At 50.4% G+C, this 27368-nt stretch overlaps 1 protein-coding gene across 3 annotated transcripts in view; it reads right to left on the reverse strand.

The window, feature by feature from the left end:
• Positions 1-3609: 3609 nt before the first annotated feature.
• LOC119966802 overlaps positions 3610-27368 on the reverse strand; it is a 57973-nt gene continuing 34214 nt past the window's right edge. For 2 of the 3 annotated variants that reach the window (XR_005460836.1, XM_038798784.1), the window contains one exon: positions 3610-4174. Coding sequence is in view for 1 of the 3 variants with exons in the window: in XM_038798784.1 (XP_038654712.1) it covers positions 3614-4174 (561 nt within the window). In the remaining 2 variants the exon portion in view is untranslated. Of the gene's footprint in view, positions 4175-20771; positions 21109-27368 lie in introns of those variants that run through there. The other variant, XR_005460837.1, reaches the window with a different exon arrangement.

A 27368-nucleotide genomic window follows, 5' to 3' on the forward strand; every position in this document is an offset into this window, starting at 1 on the left:
AAGAATGCGTGAGAAACAGCAGATAGTTTGGTGATCATGGCAAACTGGGACATTTCTTTCACTATAATTCATAAATGCCGCAGGCAGGATTGAAAGAGGATGTGTAAATGGTCAGTTATTCTGTTTATTCTATGGGTGTGTGTGTGAGGCTTCTGGCGCAAACCTCAAATAGCTCTTTAAATAAATTCTGGGACATCTCAAGCTGTTGTTGACTCAAGTGTTATTTCAGACATATGAATTATCATTTTCTAAAACGTATTTACACATGTGGCACATAAACAGTCTAATGCAGCAAGATCACAGGTCTTGGCTGCATATATCATTGTGGTTTCTTTACAGAAGGAGGTCAGTGGTATGTACGGAGACTTTTGAAGGCAAGAATCCCACCCCACATACAGACAGCATTCATTCCTCTTTGACGCAGTGTTATAATGGCTGACCTGAACCTCACAGTTAACAGAGTGACAAACCAAACTCTTTAATATTTCTGCTGCCCTGCTGCCTTTAAGGGACGGTGGGTTAAGTACCAAATGGAAAAAGGAACTGAAGGATATGTTGATAGGATGAGACGACAGAAGACGAGGGAAGGCTTATTTGAGCATAAACACTGGCATCCACTTTTTGGGGTGAATAGTCTGTTTCTGTGCTGTCATTTCAATGTGATTCTATGTAAATTAGCAAGTTAAATTCCAACGGTTGTGGTCTGACTAAAAAGGGGAGGGCGGGGGAGGGGTGGGCGGCTTGCCTCCCCCAGGAAGCAAAGCCAGTTTGCCCCCTCGTACCCAAAACATGCTCGGCGGGGCATGTAAAATATTGCCCCATATCTGTAGCAGCAGGGCCCTGAATTTGTTCGATTTCCCAACCAAGCACTTTTTCACAACTTTCCTGGGCGAGTTCATTTTCATCTGAAGTGGAGTAAATTCTGGTGTTTAAGTGTAGCAAGCAGCTGAGGTCATGAGAAAATACCATGCAGAAGCATCCCAGCTTATGTACAGACAAGGGAGCAACTCAGGTTGGGTAATTAATGCTGACCTTGTCCACAACTCAAACTCAAAAATGCAGGGAGTCCTTTACATTTGATTCATTGAGGATGTCTTCGCCCTTGATCCGACGTGCCTCTTTTCCTGAACTGGGAGCAGACTCGCAGGCCAGCTGTTAGGAAATTTGGACATTCTGAATTCTCCCTCCGTGTACCCGGAACATGCGCCGGAAATGTGGCAAATAGAGGGCAGGATTCCCCATGCCGCGCCGTTTGGGAGAATTGCCTTTCCCGCTGGATTTTTGCGTGACACCGGTCCTACGCCGTTCTGCCATTCTACCAACCGGCGAGAACGGCGTTATCGGGTTCGGTGCCGTGCTGGCTGACGATGCGGGGGGGAGGAGTTGACCAGCCGGCGTTTTCGGCAGCAGTATGTTGTGCCGTCCATGGCTGGGGCTGGTAGGGGGGGGGGGGTTTGGGAAGGGTGCCATTATGCTTGGGGCGGGGGGGAGAACGAGGGCGTGGGGAAGGGTGCAGTCATGCTCGGGGGGGGGGGGGTGGGAGGAGGGGGGGGGGGGGGAGGGTGCCACCATACTCGGGAGGGGGAGGTGTTCGGAGCAGGGGGATCCATGTTCCAGGGGTGGTGGAGGAGGGGTGGGGGAAGGGTGATGCCATGCTCGGGGGTAGGGGGGGGATTCGGGGCAGGGGGCCTCCATGTTCCGGGGAGAGGGTTTTCCGCGGGGGCGACATGCCAGCTGGCCTGCCATGGCAGGGTGGTGGCGAAGCCACGCCCGCAAGTTGAGGTCATGCTGATGGGAAAAGGCCACTGGTGCTGCCATCCCGCGCGACTACACGCCTTGACCTTGGGTGCGCCCAACAGCACCCCCCCCCCCCCCCCCATCTCTGGGAAGTGTCAAGGCGACACACATGCCAGTCCCCGTGAGGGCATGGCCAGCCCCATGAGGCCTCGATAGTACCGTCACCGCATGTCCTTTGAGGACCTGCCAGACAGGGCTTGCAGGAGGAAACTCAGGATGAGCCGGGAAACCATCACCCATATCTGCCACCTCATGGCACACCTGGCACCACGTGGAACGGGGAGTTGACATGCTATCCCGGTGGCCGTGAAGATGTTAGTTACCCTCAACTTCTATGCGACGGGGTAGTTCCAGGTGCCGAGCGGGGACCGGTCCGGTATCTCCCAGGAATCGGTGGACTGGTGCATCCGAGCAATCACCGACGCCCTGTATGCAATCGCGGACCGGTACATCCAGTTCCCAGAGGACCGAGCCCACCAGGAAGCCCGGGCAGCGGGATTCGCCTCCGTGGTCAGGATACCAATGGTCCAGGGGGCAATTGATGGGATGCACGTCACCGTGCGTCCACCATCAGAGAACAGAAAGGGGACCTACTCCATGAACATTCAGGTGGCCTGCGACCACCACATGAAGATCATGCACGTGTGCGCCTAGTACCCGGCAGTGTGCATGATGCCTTTATACTGGCACAATCTTTCATCCCTGCCATGTTCGAGGGACACCCCCCCCCGGCTGAGGGGCTGGTTGCTGGGCGACAGGGGTTACCCGTTGCAGTCGTGGCTGATGACCTCTATACGGAGGCCACAGACCAACGCAGAGACCCGCTACAATGAGGCCCATGCAGCATCCAGGGGTGTGGTCAAGAGGTGCTTTGGCCTCTTGAAGATGCACTTCAGGTGCCTGGACTGCTCTGGAGGGGCCCTCCAGTACCATTCAGAGAGGGTCGTGCGCATCGTTGTTGTCTGCTGCGTCCTGCACAACATAGCCCAGCAGAGGGGCGATGTCCTGGAGGAGGAGCAGGCGGAGGCACAGGGGGAGCCCGATGAGGGCGATGCATCTCTACATGAGGAAGAGGAGGAGGAGGATGGGGGGGGGGGGGGGGGGGGGGCACAGGGGCGACTAGGGGCTTTTCACAGTAACTTCATTTGAAGCCTACTTGTGACAATAAGCGATTTTCATTCATTTCACAGACGCGACATGGGGGCTGGAAATGCCGGGATGGTGCACGACGCCATCGGCTTGGCGAACGAGCACGTGAGGCGTTTATCACTGCATGTTTCACCAACTAGGGGGGAGGGCCTTGCTGAGCTCTGCCCAGACGCACCACCCATCCCCCCCCCCCCCCACCTCCCGCACCATCCAAAAACCCTAGCTCCCAAACCACCACACGCACAGCACCCTACACCTGCGGCACAACGGGATGGTCTCACACAATTGCTTGTGGAAGCGGGTGTGATCAGTGCCATGTTGAATGATAATAACCCGCTCTGCGATGAGCTGTGAGCTCCGGATCATTAGACAATGTCTGATTCATGGCCACAGCTACACCCTCCACCTGGGTGGTCCCTGTGTGCGTCACGGACACTCAATCATATGGCCGTGTGGGGTAGCTGGCGTCGGTGTTCCGAAGACGACGCGGGGTTGGGGAGGTGGGAACACACACCCGGCCTCACCGTTGCATCGACCTTCGACCCCAGTGCCACTTGGTCCCCTTCACGACCCCCTCAGGCACTGGACATAGCACAGAAGCATCTACGTTTGGTGTAACAGTGACTTTAATCGTGACATTCACATAGAAGTGCCCTAGCCCCTATAACTAAGCTGTGCCCTGCACTCGTGCCAATTTACTATGTGTCAAATGTCTTTGCCTTACTGGCCCACCACTACGCCCAGATGCTACAGCAGGAGTGGAGGCGGACTGCTGAGACTCCTGACCTGCGACTTGCTCCCCGTCGGTGCGCGTTTCCTGGGGTCTCCTGGATTGAGCTGTGGACCGATGGACGTTGTCTCCAGCCCATGTGAGGGGCCCTGTCTGGTCTGTCCAACATCTGTTTGGCCGTCCTCTGTGCGTACTGTCCTGGCTCTCCATCCTCTGTCCGTCACTGTCCTGAATCCCCGTCCTCTGTCCGTCAGTGTCCTGGCTGTCCGTCCTCTCTTCATCCGTTTCATGGCCGTCAGTGTCCTGACTGTCCGTCCTCTGTTCATCACTGTCATTTGTGTCGGTCCTCTGTGCGTCCGTTTCCTGTGCCTCGGTTTTGGATGAGGCCCTCGTGTCCGTCTTCCTTCCCCTCCCTGAGGTGCGTCCCTGTGGGTGGCTGGACGTGGCCCTGGACGGCGGTGGCTTGTTTGAGATGTGCCGGGATGATCGCGGCTGGCCCTGAAATACACAATAAAGCATGTATCGTTAGACACGCGGAGTCGGGTGTGAGGGGGTGGAGGGGGCAGTGTGAGGGGGTGGAGTGTTGGGGATGGGTTAAAGGGTGGAGGGGGCACTGTGTGGGGGTGCAGTGTGAGGGGGGGAGGTGAGGGGCTGAGGGAGTGTAGTCAGGCAGGGAAGTCTCACTTGGTGCTGTGCCTCCGATCTGGCATGGCGCTACCTCCCGGGTGGCGGCTTCCCCAGCGAGGTCCAGAGCCGTCTGCTCATGAACGGTGAGGGGGTGCAGAACAGGTGATCCCCCTTCGTTTCTTTCACGCTCAAGATGGTTGTGGGCTGTCTTATCCTGTAGGAGGGTGAAAGCATCAGAGTTAGGCGGTCAGCAGCAATACGGGCAGATGTTGGCAACATTATGGCTGGGGGGGGGGGCACTGGGCACCACGCCACGGCACCTCGCAAGGGCGGTGTGGTGCCCATGTAGGTCGGGTGGAATGTGCTCCCCCCACCTCCTGCGTGGGCGGGGGAGGGGGGGGGGGCACGACACATGGTTGGGAGGGGAGGGAGGGGTGAGGTGTGGCACGGGGAAACTCTCAGAGTACTTCCCCTGGCTGCCCTTGTGAGGTCGTGGAGCGTCTTGCGGCACTGCTCTCCAGTACGTGGGGTGTGCCCCACAGCACTAACGGCGATGCCCACATCACTCCGGTTACGCCTGACTGTGCTGGCCGGGTGCCGGTGGCCATGTCATGGGCACAGGATCTCCCTCCGCTCTTCCACTGCGTCCAACAGTGTCTCGAGGTCATGGTCCCAGAACCTGGGTGTGGCATGGTGGGGTGCGGCTATCTCTCCTGTGTCAGGGCCTGTGTGCGGATCGCGCACATAAACTGACGCGGCGCCACATCATCCAGGCGTCGTGCGCTGACGACGCCGCTCTGATACCACGCCCACCGCGTTTCTCGTGGCGTCGCTGCTGGCCCCTTTTCGGGGCCTGAATCAATGCTGCCGGCGGCCCATTCGCATCGTTGTGAAATGCGACGCCATTCGCGACGGCACGGACACTCTGACGCGGCATCGGAGAATCCCGCCCGGGGCTGTTTACAGTAACTTCATTGCAGCGTTAATGTAAGCCGACTTGTGACAATAAAGGTTATTTTTATATATGGGTCTAACGTCCCGAGAGGGCAGTAGTGTTTTAAAGACGAGATATTTCTGGACACAAGGTCACTGTGTGGGGCTTGAGTGGGCTGCCATTAAAAAGATTGTGTCCAGCACATTGATGGTTGTTGCTCAAAATACACGAGACTTCAAGCTTTTCTATTACTGGATAGTGCTGAAAGCTTATGGTGGTGAGGAGATTCAGAGCTCAAGACCTTGACCAGGTGCCACACATGAAATGCTGAACCATTCTTTCACCTTTGGAAGTCAGAAAGCATTTACGAGAGATTCTTCCGAGGACAAATGCTGCAATCACTGGAAGGTCTAACAAGACACAAACCAACCCTTTCTTGATGGTTCAGATATAGCAGAAGGGACCACCAGTATTCTGTTAAAGTTGGCAGGTACAATATGGTGATATCTTTAACTTTGTGTAGTTTGGTGTCTAGCCCGAAAATAGTTGTCAGGAAACCATGTCAAATATTACACAGAATGTGACTATGTGTAAATTGGCCCAGAATCTGGGTTCTGGGAGAAATATTTTTGAAATCTGTCTCAATACTTTCACTTTTGTTTAATACTGTTTATTTGCAACAGGCTTGTTGTCTTTGGCATTAATTGGAATGTAAATAAGCCATTTTATCACTATTTTCTGCCCAGGCATATGTAAGGTATTTGCAAATTGATTTCTATGCAATCTCAATGACATTTCGGGAACCCGTAAAATTAAAAAGCTTGAGGGTGGCAGTTAAATGTCAGTTGTCAAGGTGTACAGATATTCAAACAAATGTCTAAACAACTGGTGATTCAGATTTTAAACAAGAATGCGCCGTATTCAGGTACCTGGAATCATCTCCAGTGTGCAAGGTTGCAGATATTATTTATTTTTCCAATAGATCTACAGTCCGTGATTGCTTTAGCCTTGACTCATGGAAAAGGGGACAAAGAACCATAACCCTTCACAGTCTCCAGACCTGACTTACTCAGACATTATACTCACTATGAAATATTTCCAAACGTGTGTAGTTGAAGAATGCCATTTTATTTTCATCAAAAGGGATGTGTGCGCTTGAATCCGTTTGAAATGCATAAATTTCTGAATTTACACAAAATCGCTTGGAATTAGAATTGGTTGCTTTGATCTTTAACACGGCAGTCTTTCAGCCTGTATAGGCTCAGATTTCATCCAACTCAGCTTTGCACCAAAACTATGGGTTTTGCATTTATGTCTCAAATAAAAGTAGTGGCGAGGAAACAATAATCAAAAGCCACGAAAACCATTTGCGTTTGAAATATTGTATTTGGATAATGTCACTTCTCCCAGCATACAGCTTCTTATTTAAATAAAATTGCATATTAATTTGGGGGGGAGGGGTCCAAATCATGGATTTTATAACTCTGTATTGACTTCTTTCTTTGGTAAGTTCAAGCGTAGCTCACTTAACACAAGATGGTGCTAAAGTTAAAACATGGATATATTTCAACTGATAATCTAGCCTGCCCAATAATGTTTGTTTTTGACCAGATGTCAAAAGAGCGTTCAGTGTCAGCCTAGCTGATCAATAACAAAATCAAAAACATGACTAAGAGTCAAGTTAAAGATTAGATTATAGGGTGATTCTATGACCTGACATTTTCAGCAGTGATGCATGTCTGGCTGGTTTAGCTCAGTTGGTCGGACAGCTGGTTCATGCTGTAGAGCAGGAACCAACAGCATGTATTCAATTCCTGTACTGGCCGACATTACCCATGCAGGTACCCTGCTTTCTCAACCTTGCCCCTCACCTGAGGTGTGGTGACCCTCAGGTTAGATCACCACCAGTTGGTTCTGCCCCTTAAATGGGACTTTACTTTATATCAAAGTTATGGAGTATGCGACACAAGAGTTTCTGCGTATTAATTTTATTCCACCATTAAGTGCAAACCTGTGATTTGGACGTGATCCTTGCAGATAACATCCACCACTGACTGTGATGAATTGTGGAAATTTCAACAACCTAATTTATATAGCATCTTTCTCATGATTGGCAGTGGACACTGGACAACAAGTAGGAAGTCTGAGTGAATGAGATTATTAGGAATGAGAGCCTGCAGGCGGTGAGGTGGTAGGGTATGGAGAGGGCAGACATGCCTGGCTCTGCCATGCCAACTCCTTTACCATGTGTTCCCATATTGGGGGCAACCCTTGCTCCTGCCTGTCTGCTCCACCGACCACCCACAACTCCCACTGACCGCAGAGGCTTCTGGTCTTGCGGCTTAAGGCTATTGCTCATAGGGAAGGGTGGGGTGCGGGGAGGTGGGCATGTCTGGGGGATAGGGCATGGGATTGGTGGTTGGCCCCCATCACGAAACAAAGAGCCAGAGGCATCATACTGGTTGTGGTGAGGGTATTTTACTGTTCCTCCTCCACATGTGCACCAGGTCCTGTTCGCCTGTGAGTTGGACAGTCTGCCGAGGCCCTCAGCCATGGCCGTCACCAACTGCGCGACATCTTGGACACTTTCACTCATGGTGCTGATATAGTGCACCAGGCTCTCCACTGTGGTTGCCACCCGAGCCCTGTTATCCTCGTGCCACGCATTTCCAGCGGCATCACCTGCGCTCATAGCCTCTGAGACTCCTCCAATTGGCTATGGACCTGCTGGAGTGTCGCTGACATCTCCCTCTGAATGTCCCGGCTGCTCCCTGATGTCTCCATCAGCTTCGAGAAATCTGTTCCACTGACTGGGACCCAGCTGGGTTGTGGGATCCAGCAGCCCTCTGACTCTTGTCTCGCTGGGGGTGTCCCTGACTCCACCTGATGTGTATCAGCGGCAGTGTGGTGCTCACTAGATTGTGCCCCAGAAGCCACTAAAGTTTTCCACCGAGTTGCATGTATCTGCATTGGTGGAAGTGGAGATGGCAGCTGTGATGCATCAACTATGGTATGCTCGGAGCTCTCCTCCGATGTAGTCTCATGGGAGACAGGGAAGGGGACCACCCAGGATGGGCCGGCGCAGTCGATTCACAGAATCATAGAATCTACAGTGCAGAAGGAGGACATTCGGCCCATCAAGTCTGCACCATCCCTTGGAAAGAGCACCCCACTTAATTCCACATCTCCACCCTATCTTCGTAACTCAGTAACCCCACCTAACCTTTTGGGCACTAGGGGGCAGTCTAGCATGGCCAATCCACCTAACCTGCATATCTTTGGGCTGTGGGTGGTGCCGGAGCACCCAGTCACGGGGAGAATGTGCAAACTCCACACAGACATCACTCGAGGCAGGAATTGAACCCCGGTCCCTGGCGCAGTGAACCGCAGTGCTAACCACTGTGCCACCATGTCGCCCGGTTGAAGGATCTGCGAGAGGAAGAACACGTGGTCAGTGGGCAGGATGGGTCAGTCTGTATGGCAAAAACAACTCACATGTGACAGTCCCTCTGGTGGAGCCCACAGGATCCTCACCTCTGGGGTGAGAACAAACCTCCCACCAACCTCTGCATTGGTGATCGCTCTGTCCGCAGCCATTCCGTAACATCCAGGGCCCATTCCTCGAATGTCATGAGAATTCTTGTGTCTGCCATCCCTCTGCTAATCTGGTCCCTTTCCTGGTCATCTTCGGAGAGCTTCTCCTGTGGAGATGCAGAGAGGGCATCATTAGTCACACGCGTGGGTCAGTGCTGGGGGCGGTGGTGAAGGGAGGGTTGGGGTGATGGGAGGGGTGTGTGAATGGTATGAATGGTGTATTGGGAGGGCAGGTGGAGGTTTGGGGGGGGGTTTCTGGTCGTGTTGGGGGTTCCAAATGTTCCGGGGGGGGGGGGGGGGGGGGGGGGGGAAGGGGGGGGGGTGCGGTTGTTGGTGTCAACTCACTCTCGCTGCCGGTGTAGGCCGTTGACCTTCTTGCGACACTGGAGACCAGTCCTCCTGGTCATACTGCCCGAGCTAATGGCCGCTGCCACTTTGTCCCAGGCAGCACTGGCTGCACTGCGGCTCACCGTCCGGGAACGTCAGGGAAACAGGACATCCCTCCTGACCTCCACTGCATTTCGGGACCTCCCCAGGTCTGCATCCCCGAATTGTGGGGCCAGTCATTGTGGCGCCATGGCTGCGAGCTGAGTGTGGTTGGCTATGCAAGTGCTGTTTAAGTGTTGCTCGACCTTGTTTTCTCAATAGGTGTAATGGTAGCACAGTGGTTAGCACTGTGGTTTCACAGCACCGAGGTCCTAGGTTCAATTTCCCGCTTAGGTCACTGCCTGTGTGGAGTCAGCACGTTCTCCCCGTGTCTACGTGGGTTTCCTCCGGGTGCTCCTGTTTCCTCCCACAAGTCCCAAAAGACGTTAGGTGAATCGGGCATTCTGAATTCCCTCTGTGTACCCGAACAGGCGCTGGAATGTGGCGACTAGGGGCTTTTCATAGTAACTTCATTGCAGTGTTAATGTAAGCCTGCTTGTGACACAATAAAGATGATTATTAGCGGGGTGCTGGCGAGCGCGGTCCCGGCGAATCGGCTGTCGAGCCTTCATTTGCGACATGAAGCCCCATGGGGCCTCGTTATTTGGGCCAAGTAATGTTGACTAACGCTCCCGATCTCGCCGGGCCGAGTGTCGGGAAGCTCGCACTTAGAAATCTTTCCGGAGAATCGCGTACTACAATTTCAATGGGAAACGAAAAAACCTTACAGGGAAATGGTTTAAATTGTGGCAATGCCAAGTTCCTACCCCAATACTAATGGATGTCCAGGAGAACCACCGCAGTTATTTTTATTCTTTCAGCGGATGTGGGCTTTGCTGCCTAGGTCAGCATTTCTATTCCCCAGCCCTAATTATCCCACATCAGCTTTGGACCGTTCTTGACCCTGCTGGACCTTCTTCATGATGTCCAGAATGACCAAGCTGAACTGCGTCCAGAGGCATGATCCTTGAGTAGGTCAGCTGGTGCCACCCCCATGGTTGCATGCAGTGTGTTCCTGTAGCTGACCATTTGGGTTTCCCACGTTCTGTTGGTCAGCTTCATCATCCCCCTCTTAAATTTTTGGCCCGTTGGTTCAGCCAGTCCATTTGAGGCCCGGTGATATGGGTGGAGCCCGTTCACGGCCACAAATGACTCGAACTCCACAATAGTGAAAGCGGCTCCGTTATCGGAGATCAGTATCTTCGGATACCATGTGTGCTGAAGGTGTAGCGCAGGCGATCCACCGTCGACCCTGCAGTCATTGACTGCATTCTGTGGATGGTGAGCCACTTCGAGAGTGCATCTACAATGATTAGGAACATCGATCCCCGAAAAGAAAGATAAAGTCTATGAGATGGTCTGCCCGGCCATTCCCAAAGGTGCAATAGCGCCGCTCATGGAGCTTTCTGGTGCTCCTGGCATGGCCCACTTTTGGGCCAGCTTCTCTGTATCTGTGTTGATGCCCAGCCACCAGAAGTAACTGTGGGCGAGCATCTTCATCTTGGACACCCTAGGTGTTTGTTGTGGAGATCCTGTAGCAAGGTGGCTTGCCCACCTTTTAGGACAACCACACTGGTCCCCCAAAGGATGACGCTGTCCTCCAGGTTGAGCTCTGGAATTTTGGAGGTGTACGACTTCAAATAGTCTGGTAACGCCCTGTGCTGTGCCTCATACAGCATTATGTGGCAGACCCAGGACAACTGTGGGTCCGTCTGAGTCCAACCCTTTATTCGGGCTGATGCCATTGATGATGAGTCCATAAAGTGGAGCGCAACAACCGCCTCCGTTGCGGAGGGGGACGTCGGTGGCCTTGTGAAGAGGGGGATGTGGCCTAACGCATCCACATGCGGGATCTTTGCGCCAGGGTCATGTTCCAGGCTGTACTCATATGCCTGCCCGCAGCGTTAGGGCCCAATGCTGGATCCTGGCAGATGCGATTAGGGGGAATTGTTCTGTCTTCTTTCAATAAGCCCAATAATGGTTGATGGTCAGTGTAGACCATGAAAGTGCGCTGCTGGTTTAGCACAGTGGACTAAACAGCTGGCTTGTAATGCAGAACAAGGCAGCAGTGCGGGTTTAATTCCCGTACCGGCCTCCCCGAACAGGCGCCGGAATGTGGCAACTAGGGGCTTTTCACAGTAACTTCATTGAAGCCTACTTGCGACAATAAGCAATTATTATTATTATTTAAACTTTTTGATGGAATTTACAGAGTCCAAAGACGACCGCCAACCCTTCCTTTTCAATCTGCTCATAATTGCACAGTGTTCAACTCTACCTCCACGTGAGCAAGGCTCAGCCTGACGCAACTAAAAGTGGTACATAGAGCCCACTTAACGAGAAACCGTATGAGTAGGTTCTTCCCGGAGGTGGAGGACAGATGTGAGAGGTGCCAAAGAGGCCCGGCCAACCACGCCCACATGTTCTGGTCTTGCCCCAGACTTGTGGAGTACTGGACAGCCTTCTTCGAGGCTATGTCCAAAGTGGTGGGGGTGAGGGTGGAGCCATGCCCGATACTGGCGGTCTTCGGGGTTTCAGACCAGCCAGATCTATTCCTGGGGAGGAGGGCGGACGCCCTTGCCTTTGCCTCCCTGATCGCCCGCCGTAGAATCCTGTTTGGCTGGCAGTCAGCAGCACCGCCCAGAGCTGCAGACTGGCTGTCCGACCTCTCGGATTCTCTCCAAATGGAGAAAATCAAATTCGCCATCCGAGGGTCGGACGACGGCTTCCACAGAATGTGGGAGCCATTCATGCAATTGTTCCGGGACCTGTTTGTGGCCAACGTACAAGAGGAAGAATAGTCGGGGGAAGGTAGCCGGCGGGGGGGGGGGGGTGGGGGGGGGGCTACGGGCTCGTTACAGGGGTTTGATGGCTAGCTAAGGCCCAAACCAAACTAAATAAATGCCAATAACCATGTTGGGGAATGTAAAATATGTATGCCGGCGAAAAGGGGGAGGCCACAGTTATTACTACGAAGATGCTCACCTGTAAATATATATGTTAATTTTTGCGTGTTCTTTTTTTTTCTCTCTCTAACAATTTGTAATTTGTTCAATATAAAACATGAAAACTGAATAAAAAACATTTATAAAAAAAAATAATTGCGCAGTGTCGGCGAGCGTGCAAGATGAGAATGGAAGAGATCGTTCTGATCCATCGGCCATGCAGTGGGTGAGGACTGCACCCACCCCATAAGGGGACGCATCAACAGCAGTGCCTTTGTAGTTTGGAGGACGACAGCTACCGTTTACCGCGTCGAATGCCCACTGTTAAAACGGTGTCCAGACTCACGGTTGACCCTTCTTTAGCAAGAGGTGGAGGGGACTGAGGAGGGTTGCCAGGTTCGGGATGAATTTCCCGTAATAATTCGCTAATCCGAGGACAGAGCGTAGTTTTGCGTGGCTGCCGGGGAGGGGGGCCTGTTTGATCATCCGCAGCTTGTCGTCTACCAGGTGCTACTCAGCACCCAAATAAATGACTTTGGGGTATGAAAAATACATTTATCCCACTGGAGGTGAACGCCCATCTGCTCAAAACGCTGGAGGACACCGGCCAGGTTCACCAGATGTTCCTGCTCAGATACCCTGGTGATAAGGACTTCGCCCAAGTAGATAGCCAACCTAAGTAACCCCCGCAGGATGTTCTCCATCACACGCTGGAAAATAGTACATGTGGACGAAACCCCAAATGGCAACCGGGTATATTTGTATAAACCCCTGTGGGTGTTCACAGTGATGGCATGGCAGCGGTCTTGGTGCAGTATTAACTGTAGATATACATGAATCATGTCCAGTTTTGTGAACGTTCATCCTCCACTCAGCTTTGCATAGAGGTCTTCGATACGGGAGTGGGGTATCTGTTCAAATGGGAAAATTGGTTCATTGTCACCTCATCGTCCCCACAGAGATGCACAGAACCATCTGATTTGAGTACTGGCACAACCGGGCGGCCCTTGGCAAATTGTCTGGGGTAGCCTTTTGGCCGCAATGTGTATGGGACTGGGTGGGCGTGGAGGTAATGAGGCAGTGCCTGTGGGTTTATGTTAATTTGGGCCCCTTCGATTGCCGCCAGTCCCTCTGCGAAGATCTTAGGGATCCTGGCCAGGACCCCCTCGGGGCCATATGGGTTCATGCAGCATACCTTCTGTCACCCGAGTTTCAAATGGCACAGACAGTCCCCACCCAGGAAATGTGGTCCCCCACTACAGACTACCACCAATGGCAGGTCAGCGGATAGGTGCCTATAAGTCACCGGTACCTGGGCAGTGCTCTCAACGTCTGTCTGGGTACACCTGCTCTGTGGATTTGTCTCTGTGCTCTACGGTTGCTCTGTGGTGACGGAGCCCATCTTTTGGGCGGGCATCCCACTGTAGGGTCTGCTGGTCCTTGGGCCAGGACGGATCATGGCGCCTTCTTCCAGAGTGCCTTAGATTCAATACCACCATCCCTTGAAGTTCTTGGACTCCCAGCTCCACGCTCTCGCGGGAGACGGCAATCTCAATTGCCCGCTTCAAAGTCAGCTGGGTTTCGGTCAGCAACTTTCTCAGTGTAGCGGCATCCTGTATGCCGCAGACAAAACAGTCATGTAGGAATTCGCACAGGGTAGGCTTGAACATGCAAGTCCCAGCAGTCTTCCTTAAACACGCCAAAAAATAGCTGTTTGATTCACCTTGGGCTTGGGTGGCCATGTGGAAGCAGAATCGGTGAACGATGAGTGGCGGTTTTGGATTTAAGTGGTTTTCTACCAAGGCTACCAAAGCTGCAAAAGATCGGGAGTCAGGCACGTCCAGGTGTGTCAAGCTTTTGATAAATGCATAAGTTGGCCCACCAACCGGCATTAGTCGGGTTGCAGTCTGCTGCTGATCTCCAATTATGGCGTTGGTCCAAAGAAAATATTGCATACGCTCTACATATTGAGTCCAATCATCTTAATCACATTGAAGGTCTCTAGCTTTCCTCTATGAGTCATTTCAGTGGATTGAGGTAAGGCTTCTTGCAGCCTAGATGAAGTGGTCCGCATGTGGAACACACGGTGCCAGTATCAACATCACTTCAGCCTCGTCGCCACTGTAAAATCCAACGGGCGAGAAGTACTCATAGGAAACACGATAGAATACAATGAAAGAGATTTGTTAAGATGCACTACTAAACTCCCATGCCCTGAAGGGTTGTCCTCTCTGACTTGCACCCAGGCCGGGGTTTTTACATTGTGGAGCCTTCCCTGATAAGGGGGAAGCTCTGCCCCAATTACCGGGGCGGGGGGGGGGGGGGGGGGAGGGTTCATACTCGTTACGAGTTAATGGGAATGGGATGGTGCACACTGCCTTACTTCCAGGGGGTCATTACATCAAACTTCTTCATTTACAAATAGACTAGCCCATCAAAACATGGGAATCTGGAGCTGCCGAGCTCCGTTGCCTTTATGGCCTGTCATTTTGGTTTTGTTTCAGTCTGAGGAACATTTTCATATTTTGAGCAGGAAAAGTAATTTCATTGGCTGTTTCCTGATTGCTGGAAAGAGTTGCTGTCAGAATCTTTCCATAGTCCCAGTGATATAGCTTATTTTGATTGGAGAATGACATAGTTGGCAGGCAGGACCACCTAAATGTACAACACCTTCTGACAAGCAGAGTGTCAAGGGACCCTTCAGGGACCCACAACTACGACAAAGCCCCCTTCTGAAGTCAGGTGTAACTCCACTCCTCCCCACCCACCTTAAGGTCTGGTCGCCAACGGACCTCTCTCCCTCACGCCAGGCCCTCCCCCCGATTGCCCCCTTCATGTTCCCCGCCAAACAAACTCTGAGGCCTCGCCACCTTCCCGGCCAGATCAGCAGCAGCAGCTGCAGGCCACCCTGTGCTATATTGATAACCTGGCTATGTTTTTACATTTGAGAGAGGGTGCTTCAAAATGGAGGTGCCCTCTCTTTTCCTTGCCTGAACGCATGCCAAGCTGGAGGACCTCCTCTTGGTCCTCCAACTTTGAGATGCTGCCTGCCTTCCACAATTGAATGACAAGCCTGTCCTGTAGCTAATCCGGGGAAGGTCTCTGGCCGGTAACTGGTTTCCCACACACTGCAGGTTTTGGCCGCCAGTTGACCCCGACCCTGGCGACCTGACCCAAAAGGCTAAATTCGGCTGGATATTTGTGGGGCAGGCAATTTATTAGCACTATCTGGGCACTCAGGGAAGGTCTAGCACATTGATGTTGATAAATATCTTTGACCTCTGTCTTTGAAAACAAGACTTCTTAAGAATCCACACAGGCACCCGTTGTCAGTCAGACATCAGAACATTTGCAAAAGAAGTCAATGGAATTCCTGTCCTGCAATAAGGAAGTTTAAATTTTTCCATTCAGTAAAGGACACACTGATATAGTGTGGCATTTGCACTCTTTTATATTTGTGATGATACATGGATTGCAGCTAAAGTGATTGTGCCAGGTAACTTTTGTCAGATTGTTTTTGCCGGCTGTGGAATAAAGCAGTTTACCAATCAAACCCACTGATGCCTCACCTGGTGTTAACTTGTCCACCTTCAGGAAGATTAAGGATTACATTAAAAAAAAAAATCTGTATTGTCACAAGTTGACTTACATTAACTCTGCAATGATGTTACTGTGAAATGCCCCATTCGCCACATTCCGGTGCCTGTTCGGGTACACAGAGGGAGAATTCAGAATGTCCAATTCACCTAACAGCACGTCTTTCGGGACTTGTGGGAGGAAACTGGAGCACCCGGAGGAAACTCACGCAGACACGGGGAGAACGCGCAGACTCCGCACAGACAGTGACCCAAGCCGGGAATCGAACCTGGGACCCTGGCACTGTGAAGCCACAGTGCTAACCACTGTGCTACCGTGCTGCCCATATATGCTCAGTAAATGGAAATCTGATTGAGTTTCCTTTCTCTCTAAGGACAAGTGGGACCTATTTCCTTTTTTTGGATATTATAATTTATTTCAATAGTCAATAGAAAGTAGAACTATATTATATGTCTGTGTGTGTCATTGACACAATGATTCCAAAATCCCAGTCAGTTGAGCATGTAAAACTGATGTTAATCTCCCATGCTAATCTCAGTTGGTCCACTATTTGTAGCATTAGGCAGCAGGGTTACTCCAGTGACAAACTCATTGCTCGCACCACCTTGTATTTAAATAGTGTCTATAAACAGAGTAAGACATCCCAAGATATGTTCAGCAATAGATTTGTTGCTTAAAGTTCTTGGTGCTAATTCTCTGTTGCACTCCCATTTCCCAGACATCAGGAAGAAGAATCTCTGAGGCTTCCACAAATCCACGGCCACCAGATGAGTTTTTTTATTTGTGTTTTGACAGTGGTCTAATCATCAGTCCGGAAAGGCTCCACTGTCCACCTGTGCTCGCCCCCTTCCATTCACCTGACAATGACCAACCCCAGATGGACTGTAAGCCGGGAACTGGCAAGTTGCCTTTTGGGGAATGATTGGTGTTGACAGTATACTGGTCCGATCCAGGTGACACAAGAAATCCACTATTGTGTGTTCCCCTCACCCATCGGTTTAGGTGCCAGCAGTGTTGCCCCAAAAAAGGCTATGGGTGGATTTCCAGAACTTTAGCTCCTGTCCTTCATCTAATGTTTGTCTGTGTGCAGTGGAGTTGGAGCAAATTGGAAGTGGAGGTGATGTCTGCTGCTGTGACACTGCACCATTCCCAGCCACCATACAACCACACAGCTGCAACATCCTACATGAACCTGCCGCCTTTCCTGCCTGAAGTCAGTCTGTGAGCAGGGAGGCCAGTTTGCAGAAGAATGTCTGAGCCTGACACGTACTGGCCATTGCAAAACAGAGGAGGCAAATGGATCCTCCCACTTTCCCCTGTTACAGATCATCTGTGCTGAAATCTACATTCATGCCTTTACCTCTCCGCTTGCCTGTTCCAATGCTCTCCTGTGTGGTCTTCTACATTTTACCTTTCATTAACCTGAAGTGATTCAAAACACTGCTGCCTGAGTTTCAACTCGCACCAAATCCGCTTCACCTATCGCAGACCTACGTTGGCTGCTGGCTAAGGTTCCCCATCCTCATTTTAAAATTCCTCCATGTTATTATCCCTCTCTTTATATTTCCTCCAGCCCTTCAAGATATCTGTGCTCCTCGACTTCTAGCCTCCTGTGCAATGTCGATTTTAACTGCTCCGCCATTGCTCAACTTTCAATTGTCTGGGCCACAAGCTCTGGAATTCCTTCCCTGCATCTCTCCACTATTCAAACTCACTTTCCTCCTTTAAAACACTCTTGAAGAACTACGGGCTGGATTCTCCATTTTCGGGACTATGTCCCCACGCCGTCGTGAAAGCTGGCGTCGAAGGGACACAGATTCATGGTTCTGCAGGGGGCTAACCGGCAGCGATCGCTGCCAAATGCTCCCCCCGCACTTCTGGGTCAGAGGCCGCTCATGCGAACGGCGGTGCCTCCAGCGGCCGTGCTGTACTCCATGGCGGACTCAGCCCATAGTCCTGGACCGTGGAAATAGTGCCCCGCATCGGCCACTTACCCGACCCGGACCGCCCGCACAAAATAACCCAAGTCCCGAATGAGGCCACCCTGCCCTTCGATTGGCCCTTCCCCGACTGTGGCGGCCATGGACTGAGTCTGCAGCCACCTCATGGGTACCTCGAATGGTGGGACCATGAGTGGTCCACGCCGTCGGGAATTTGGCTGGTTGGAGATGAAGAATAGTGGGCCTCAGCCAACTTTCGGGAGGTGGAGGATCGCGGAACTGGCACCGGTCCAGATTTCGTGGGGGAAAATGGATTCTCCGCCCCGGCGCCGAATGCGATTTCGGCTTCAGGCTGCGGAGAATCCAGCCCTGCGTCTTTGACCAAATATTTAGCAATTCTACATAATACCTATGGTAGGCCCTGCTGCCACTGTGTGATGGTGGTGGAGGGTGTGTATGCGACTCAATGTCGTACTTTGTTTCATAATGAGCTTGTGAAGCATCTTGGGATTGTGTAGTAAGTTAAAGATGCTAAATTAATATAAGTTGTTGTCATTGTTGTTGGATGTTGAAAATGGTCTGTATGGCAGAACTGAATGGTACTGCCTGAAACTTGTGGCTTTGGTGACGTTTTGGACCATGTAATAAGAAACCACATTGTATGTGGTCTGAAGGGAATGTCAAAACTGAGGAAACTACTGGTAGAAGCCAAACAGAAATAAGCTGGAGCTCTCAAAATAGAACCTGGGATGGAGACTGCTGCCAGGCACGTTAGCGAATTACATGCCACTAAGTTGAACAACTCCAGAGTAAACAGAATCACCCAACCATGTAAGAGCTGTGGCAAAAATAATCATCATCCGGATGTCTTTCACGAAGGTCAGATGCTATAACTACATGAAATCTGACCACTGAAAGTCCTCAATCTGGAAAGCTGTACATTTTATTTCATTCATTCATGGGATGTGGGCATCGCTGGCTAGGCTAGCATTATTGCCCATCCCTAATTGCCGTGTGCAGGCAATGGTGAGTCGCCTTCTTGAACTGCGGCAGTCCATGTGGTGTAGGTACATCCACAATGCTGTCAGGAAGGGAGTTCCAGGATTCTGATCCAGTAAAAGTGAACCAACGGCGATATATTCCCAAGTCAGAATGGTGAGTGGCTTGGAGGGGAACTTGCAAATGATATTTGTGGAGCCTCCTCCTTCATTGAGTTATTTAATTGTCCACCTCCATTCACTGCTAGATAAATGTATACCACAATAACTTCTGGATACAGAGGACTGCAGAGCTTAGCTCTGATCGGTTGGTTGTGGGATCTCTTCACTCTGTCACTTGCTGCTTCTGCTGCTTGGCATGCAAGCAGGCGTATGTTGTAGCTTCACCAGGTTGACACCTCATTTTTAGGTATGCGTAAGCTGTTTTCCTGGCCTGTCCTCCTACACTCTTCAGTGAGCCAGAGTTGAGTCCCTGGCTTGGTGGTAATGACACAGAGGGGATATGCTTGGCTATGAGTTTCCAGATTGTGGTTGCATACAATTCTGCTGCTGATGATCCATATCACCTTGTGGTTGCCCAGTGTTGCGTTGCTAGATGTGTATGAAATCTATCCTATTTAGCATGGTAGTAGTGCCACAATACAATCAATGCTTAACCTGAAGATGGTGCAGTAGTCACTCCTCCCGACTCTGTCATGGACAGATGCATCTGCAGCAGGCACGTTGGTGAGGTTGAGGTATGTTTTTCACTCTTGCCACCTGTCACAGACCCAGTTATGTCCTTTATTACTCAGCCAACTCGGTCAGTAGTGGTGCTACTGAGCCACTCTTGGTGATGGTAATTGAAGCTCCCCCATCCAGAGCATATTCTGCGGCCTTACTGCAAGTGGAGGAGTACTGATTCATCAGTTGAGGGAGGGGGCTGCACATGATAATCAGCAGGTGGTTTGATCCGATGCCATGAGACTTCATGTGTTCTGGAGTCAATGTTGAGGACTTCCAGGGTAACTACCTCCCGACTATATAACCACTGCACCAGCACCTCTGTTGGGTCTGACCTGCCCATGGGACATACCCAGGGAAAGTGATGATGGTAGGATATTGTCTGTAATGTATGATTCAGTGAGTATGACAATGTCAGGCTCTTGCCTGACTAATCTCCCAATATTTAACACTGGGCCGCACATGTTAATAAGGAGGACTTGGCCAGGTCAACATGGCTGACTTTGTCCTTTCTGGTGCCCAGGTAGTGGTCTGTAGGTTTCATTTCTTTTAGACCTTTTACAACTGCCTGATTTGGAAGGCTAGTTGGACAATGGTTTCATGGTCATCATTAGACTTTTAATTCCAGATGTTTTTTACTGAATTGAAATTTCATCAGATGCTGCGGTGGGATTTGAACCCTGGATCCACAGATCATTACCCTGCGTCTCTGAGTTACTAGTCCAGTGACAATGCCACAACACCACCAGCTCCCATTAATCTAGATGCTGCTGGGTTGAAGCCAGGAGGATGAAAATAAAGCTGAAAGCCAAGGAATCAATCGAATCACTCTATCCCACCTGCGCCCTAAAATATACAGCATCCATTACACTAAATCCAATGAGAGACTTGAGGAAGAGGATGGACCACATGATGGTAAGGATGAAGAAACAATGCATTTTATTGTATATTCCATTACAAGAAATGGGAAGAATAAAATAGTGATTCCCATCTGGATAGAGGGTATAACAGGTGAATTGTAACTAACAATAGGTATTATTTGATCTTGAAATATATGAAGGAATGTTTTAGTATAAATTGCTTTACAAAAAACCATTTTGCCTGGAAAATTATTCTGTATCTCCATTGTCAGTCCTCAGAAAATAGAAATCCAAGTGAAATTTGAAAAAAGATGAATCATTTGTTTACAAATTAAGAACAAAGCTTTCTCTCTGATGAGAGACTGAAGCTGCATAGCCTAAAACTGAACTGGGTCAGTATTCAGTAGTTCATTGCTCTCTGACACATGTGTGTCTGTTTTTAGCTGGCCAAGTTATCCATCTCCGGGGCTGTATCCCAGTGTCAGTGGTGGGCAGAGGGTTGACCAAGGCACTGTGAAAGTTCATATCTGACGCCATGAGTCAGCCTACTTTCTGGCCCTTCTACTGTATTCTTCTTGGAATCAAGGGCCAGTGTGTGCCAGAGGACCAGGGATTCATACTTCCATTATATTCCAGGAATATTTAATGGATTGAATCAACTGTAAAGTTGTATTGGCTGTGCCAGTTGGAGACAGGTTTGATGCTTCTTTCAATAATCCTGGAAGGAAACACTGCTGTCAGTCAGTGTGTTATTTTGCATGTTCTGCGATTTCCGTAGAGCCCGATAACTGTTAAAAATGAAATTCAACCTTGTAGTTAATAGCGGGAAAGGATGACACAAGATGATTACAAGACTTCCACTGAAATTGTGGCCAGCCCACCCCTCACATCCATCAAACAGAGCACCGCGGCAGGTTGCAACAGTGGTAACAGGTGTTTAATGAGAACGAATATATACAAATTTGTGCCCTAGCCCCAGTAACTAAATTGTTCCCTGCAGCCGCGCCAATTTAAGTAGTGTCTAACTTCCTGACCTTACAGGCCCAAATGTCTACGTCTAGGTGGTTTCCCCAGACGGTACAGCAGGAGTGGAGGCGGCATGCTGTGATTCCTGCCCTGCTACCTGGCGAATGTCTTCTGGGCCGACTGGGCCTGGATAGGCCAGGCTGCTGCTAGGCTGTCCTGGGTACAGTGATGTCACCCTGTTATGCCCACTGCCCACCAGATGCGCCAGGGACAAGGTGGTGGGGGGGGGGGGAGTCCCAGGTACTGCGGTGTGCCGACATCTACCCTGCGGGAGTCAACAGCACGGGCCCCATCACCTCCACCTCCCTCGGGGTGCCCAATGGCCCCGGGCTACTCCATGGAATGGGGGTGGGGTGTGAGGGGAGCTAACACCTGAGGATTCCCCGCCACCTGGCGCTGCCAGTCCTGGAGGACAACTCTTGTCTCGACCAAGGTCTGCACACTCATGGCCATGGAGCTCAGGGAGTGGGCCATTGCCGCCTGCAACTGTACCACCACCTTCTGGGTTTGTGTCACATCAGCCAGTGACTGCACCATCTCCCTCTTGGACTGAGCCACCTCCCTCTGTGTCTGTGCCACGTTGGCCAGTGCCTGGGCAATGTCACCGATATTCCCAGCCATGGCCTGCTGTGACTGGGCCAGGCTGAGGAGTGCCACTGTGATTCCAGGTGGCTCTGGGACATGGTCGCTTGTGAGGCGGCAACCCTGTCCTGGGCCATCGGCCACCGCCTGCACAGAGTGCCCCAGGCCTTGAACATGCTGATCCATAGTGAAAACCGTCATCCCCAATGCCTCCACCGTGGACAGCACCTGTGCGGTGTAGGCCTGGATGGCACGCATTGACGGCACCACTTCCTCCCGCTGCACATGGTTGGACTTCTCCAACTGCACACGCAGGTGCTAGATGTTCGCTGTCAACCCCTCATGCAGTCCCTGGCTCTGCGACAGCATATCCACTATGGATGGGCCTGTTCATCCCACAAGCACGAGGCCCATCTGGAGGGCAGCTGGTTCCTCAGGTCAGCCTGCCCTCCGACCGTTCATCCCCTCGGGTGTTCCTACCTCCACCTGCTGTACCGGAGCAGATGTATGGTGTGCACCAGATAATGTCCCAGGAGCCTCGTCACTAACACGTCCAACCGAGGTGAGTGTCTCTGGGATGGTGGTGGGGGTTGGAGGCAGCTTTGATGGAAAATCACTGTCATCCTCTGGAACGAGTGCCTCCGGCTGTGACATTGATTGGGGGTTGGGGACACCTGATGGACCCGCCCCATCTCCAGCAGGTCTTGTAAGACACAAGACAAGACGCATGATGAGACCGCGGGCCGAGGGGGAGTGGGGGTGGGTGTATGGGTGAGGCTGGAACATCCAAAGGAGACACCAATCAGAGGTCTGCTGGATCCCAGGACTCAGCTGGGTCCCAGTCAGATGCCAAGTAGTCAACTGTGAAATAACCAGTTAAGTGTTCTCATTTCCACTTTTTCATTGCAGAAAGCTCTTAACTGAGTTTGATGTGGTCCAGGAGCTGTCAATCATAGCTAAATGTTTATCAACATTGTGTTTAGTTTCACAGCTGACTACTTAAATAATAATGATCTTTATTCGTGTCACAAATAGGTTTACATTAATGCTGCAATGAAGTTACTGTGAAAAAGCCACCCAAGTGTAAAAGGAGATGAGTTAAACAATGCAGACAGCTGGAGGTGTGTGTAAGTTGGTCTATCACAGCCTAGTATAAGCAATTTGGCAGAGATATGAATGAAAGACTTGCAGATCAAAGATATGAGGGGATTTAAACCCAGCTGGCTGGTTTCCGCGTTCCAGGAATTTACACCTGCCCTGCCTCTGCGTGAGCCAGCAGGTATATTGTACAGTTAAGTTTCAAAGCTGTGATTTTTTTTTTCACTGCCTCTGACTGGACTGCTCTCTAGCTTCCAGGCAGAGGTCTCTCTTATGGGGGGTCTCTGGTGGGTATCTCTCTAATTGGGGGTTTCTCTGGTGGGATTCTCTATAATTGCGGTGTCACTGGTGCGTGTCTCTCTCAGGGGATGTCTCGGATGGGGGTCTCTGGTGGATGGGCAGCACGGTAGCACAAGTTGATAGCACTGTGGCTTCACAGCACCAGGTTCCCAGGTTTGATTCCCCGCTGGGTCACTGTCTGCGCGGAGTCTGCACATTCTCCCCGTGTGTGCGTGGGTTTCCTCCGGGTGTTCTGGTTTCCTCCCAAAGTCCAAAGATGTGCAGGTTAGGTGGATTAGCCATGCTAAATTGTCCTTAGTGTCCAAAAAAAAAAGGTTAGGAGGGGTTATCGGGTTACAGGGATAGGGTGAAAGTGAGGGCTTAAGTAGGTCGGTACAGACTCAATGGGCCAAATGGCCTCGTTCTGCATTGTATGCTCTATGTCGCTCATATTGGGCATCCATGGTGGGGGTCTCTGTATTTGCGGTTTCTCTGGTGCGGGTCTCTCTCAGGGGGCGTCTCGGATGGGGGTCTCATAAAGGGGGCCTTTGGTAGGTGGGGTGTCAGAATTGCAATGCGGGGGGCCCAGCAGCCTGACCTCACTATCAGACCATCTGCTGAAAATGGCAGCCCAATATTGGGATTCACGATACAATCCCTCGCAATTCCCGCCATGCATAAATTTGCATGGCAAAAGATTGCGAATCGCTTCTGGATTTGCTATCACAGCACGAGCAAAATGCAGTTGCGATTTATCTTCGACATGGGAACATAGCTTCCCAAATGGGGAATTCTGGCCTGGAACTCTTCACTTTCTATTCTAATGAAGAAGTTTATCATGTTCCCCAAAGGAGCCCACACAGGATTATTAATTAGCCCCTTCTCATTGCATAATACCAAATCCAGAATAGCATGTTCCCTCGTTGGTTGCTCAACATACCTGTCTAACAAACCATCTCATACACAATCCAGGAATTCATCCGCCAATTTGGTTTGCCCAACCTATATGCAGATTGAAGTCACCATGATCACTGTAGCACCCTTGTTGTATGCATATGTAATTTCCTGTTTAATGCCATCCCTTACCTTACCACTGCTGTTTGGAGGTTGAGAGGCAAATCCCACAAATGTTTTCCACCCTTTGTTGCTTTTTGATATTCACGATGAAACTTTTCAAACTTATTTATGATCTGAAAGACCTTTATAAAATCACCTTTCAAGTACCTCCTTTGTTGACAGAAAAGCCAAGTATCTGACATATATACATATGCTTACACAAATGGTGACAGTAGTCTTATGAATAATAGGAGCTTGAAATCTATAGCAGTATCACTATTAATACCATAAATTTAAAGTTTACGATGCAGATCTAGTGTTTCCTGGAGCAGTAAAAAGGCAGGACATAGGAAACATACTGACGAGGCATTTCTTTAGAGGCCAACCCACTCATAAATCAGGCCTTTGACCTCTGGCCTTGTGGTCCTTCTCTGCATTACTTTGAACGTTTTAATGTCTCTCTAATTTCTCAATAGCTAAAATTGCACTTAATCCGCACACGGTGGGGAGGCAGATTTGAATGTTGAATTTGAGTGTTAGCGTAAAATGACTGATAGCGATTTGGAAAAATGTTTTACATTCCTCAGTACCTTCATTTCCTTTGACTTAAATGAAAATAGAAATGAAAATCAGGAGACAAAGAAAATGAGCTGCCGATTCTTGGGAAACCCCATCGACCAGCCGGCGAAACGGAGAATCCCAAAGGCGAGCCACCCATAATACTTGCCTCGAGTTGGCACTTCTTCAAAGAAATCAAATAGGTTGGTCATGCTAGATTGTGTTGTCTTGTGACAATAAATATTGACACACAAATAAGCCTCACGTTTACTCTTGTTAATTAATTCCTTCATTTTACATGGGATTGAAGTAATTATAATAGATCTATATTTGTCTCTACCCATTTTTACATCTATTTTGAATTTGAGTACCATGTTATCTTCTTTTAATCTGCCTTTTCCACCTTGATGTCCACTGACTCCTTCTGATTAGCAATGTCTCCAGATACATCCTTGCAGGTTTCTACTGCATGAAGTTTGGTAAATGCCATCCAACCATTATTTTAAGTCCTTTTCAATTTACCTAGAGCTTCCATCTCATTACAAAACATTTTACCCACATTTCTATCTTGGGTGTTTCCCTCATGTATGCGCACTGTTCTGTTCCTATTTAAATATTAGTTCTCCTGGCTTGCTCAGTTTTGACAAAGGGCCCACAAGTCAGAACAGTAATTTATGTTTCCTGTTCCACGGATGCTGATTGGCCAGCTGTTTGCTTCCAGCACTTTCTGCTATTGTTTCAAATTTCCTCAGATATTAATCTCTTTTCATAAAAAGAATCATTTCTCGCCTCTACACTGTCCATCAGAAAGAAGAAACATTTCCCCCCGCCCTCCCCAACAACCACTGTTGTCACTTGTCAGATCAACGTTTACTGCCCTCATCAATTTAAGTTATCACACAGGCATGTCTAGATTTAATTGGTATTTATAGTAAGCATTCCTGTTGCAGGACAAAGGTTAGTCAGGAGAACAAAACAATTTATCCTCGTGACTCTTCAGCTGAAGCAGCCAAGTCTGTCTTGCGTGGATTTCTGAGTTGCTCTAATTGGCTTTCCTATTGACCTGGGCAGAATCAACTGTATGATAATAGACCCTTGGAGAATGAAACCATTTATTGTAATTTCGAATGGTTTCACTCAGTTAAAACGTGTTGGGCGAGATTCTCCCAAAACGGGAGAAATCGTAAAGCTGCCGTAAAACCCGGGCGGGTTATACGGCAGCGCGCCCCTTCCCGACGGGGGACCGATTCTGGTCCCCGGTCGGGGCTAGCAGCCCGACGCCGTAGGCTCCGGCAAGACGGGCTTAACGAAAATCGTTAAGCCCGCTTACCGGAGTTAGCGCCGGCTGACGCGTCATATGACGTCAGCCGCGCATGCGCAGTTTGGAAGACTCCAACCCGCGCATGCGCGGGTGACGTCATCGCGTTTTTGCGCGAAACCCGCGCATGCGCGGGCCGGGTTGCCCCTCAGCCGCCCCGCGAATGGATACTGCGGGGCGGCGGAAGGACAAGTAGTGCGCGGGCATCGGGCCCGCTGCCCGCGATCGGGCCCATGGCACCCTTGGCACGGCCGTGGTACTGCCGTGCCAATCGGTGCCATGGTTATAAAAAGCGAGTTAGTGACGCCGTTTTTACGAACGGCAAGACCAGGTGTGTTTGCCGTTCGTGAAAACGGCGGAAAGGGCTGGGACTTCGGCCCATCTAACAGCTGAGAATCGCTGCCGGCCGTAAAAAAACGGCGGCAGCGATTCGGGTCGTGACTTCGGCGGGGGGGGGTGGGAGAATAGCGGGAGGGCGGCAAAAATGTCGGGAAGGCCCTCCCGCTATTCTCCCACCCGTCGTGGGGGGCGGAGAATTTCGCCCGTTGTTTGTGATAGTGAATGCAGAATTACCGATCCGGGTGCCAAGTTTTCTGAATCATGGCAGGAAACTTACATTTGTCTGGAGTGGCACCAACCTGAGAAATGTTACAATCAACAACTAAATTCAGTCTGGTCTAAGGGTAATCAAAGACCATTTAGAGGGGCAGCACGGTGGCATAGTAGGTTAGCCCTGATGCCTCACGGCGCCGAGGTCCCAGGTTTGATCCCGGCTCTGGGTCACTGTCCGTGTGGAGTTTGCACATTCTCCCCATGTTTGCGTGGGTTTCACCCCCACAACCCAAAGATGTGCAGGGTAGGTGAGTTGGTCACGCTAAATTGCCCCTTAATTGGAAAAAATGAATTGGGTATACTAAATTTAAAAAAAAGAGACCATTTCGAGGACCTTATGAGGGAACTGTGATCCATATCATGATTGTGATTTTCTTTGTGATATGCCGGGACAGATAAGTTGAATAATGGGGTTTGATTTAAAATGCCAGTACTCCAAAAGAAAATAAATCTAATAGTATACATTATTTTGCCCCATTACAGATTAAGACGTTTAACGTGATGAAGATGCATTTCACA

The sequence above is a fragment of the Scyliorhinus canicula genome, chromosome 6 (genome assembly GCF_902713615.1).
Source record: "Scyliorhinus canicula chromosome 6, sScyCan1.1, whole genome shotgun sequence".
NCBI lineage: Eukaryota > Metazoa > Chordata > Chondrichthyes > Carcharhiniformes > Scyliorhinidae > Scyliorhinus > Scyliorhinus canicula.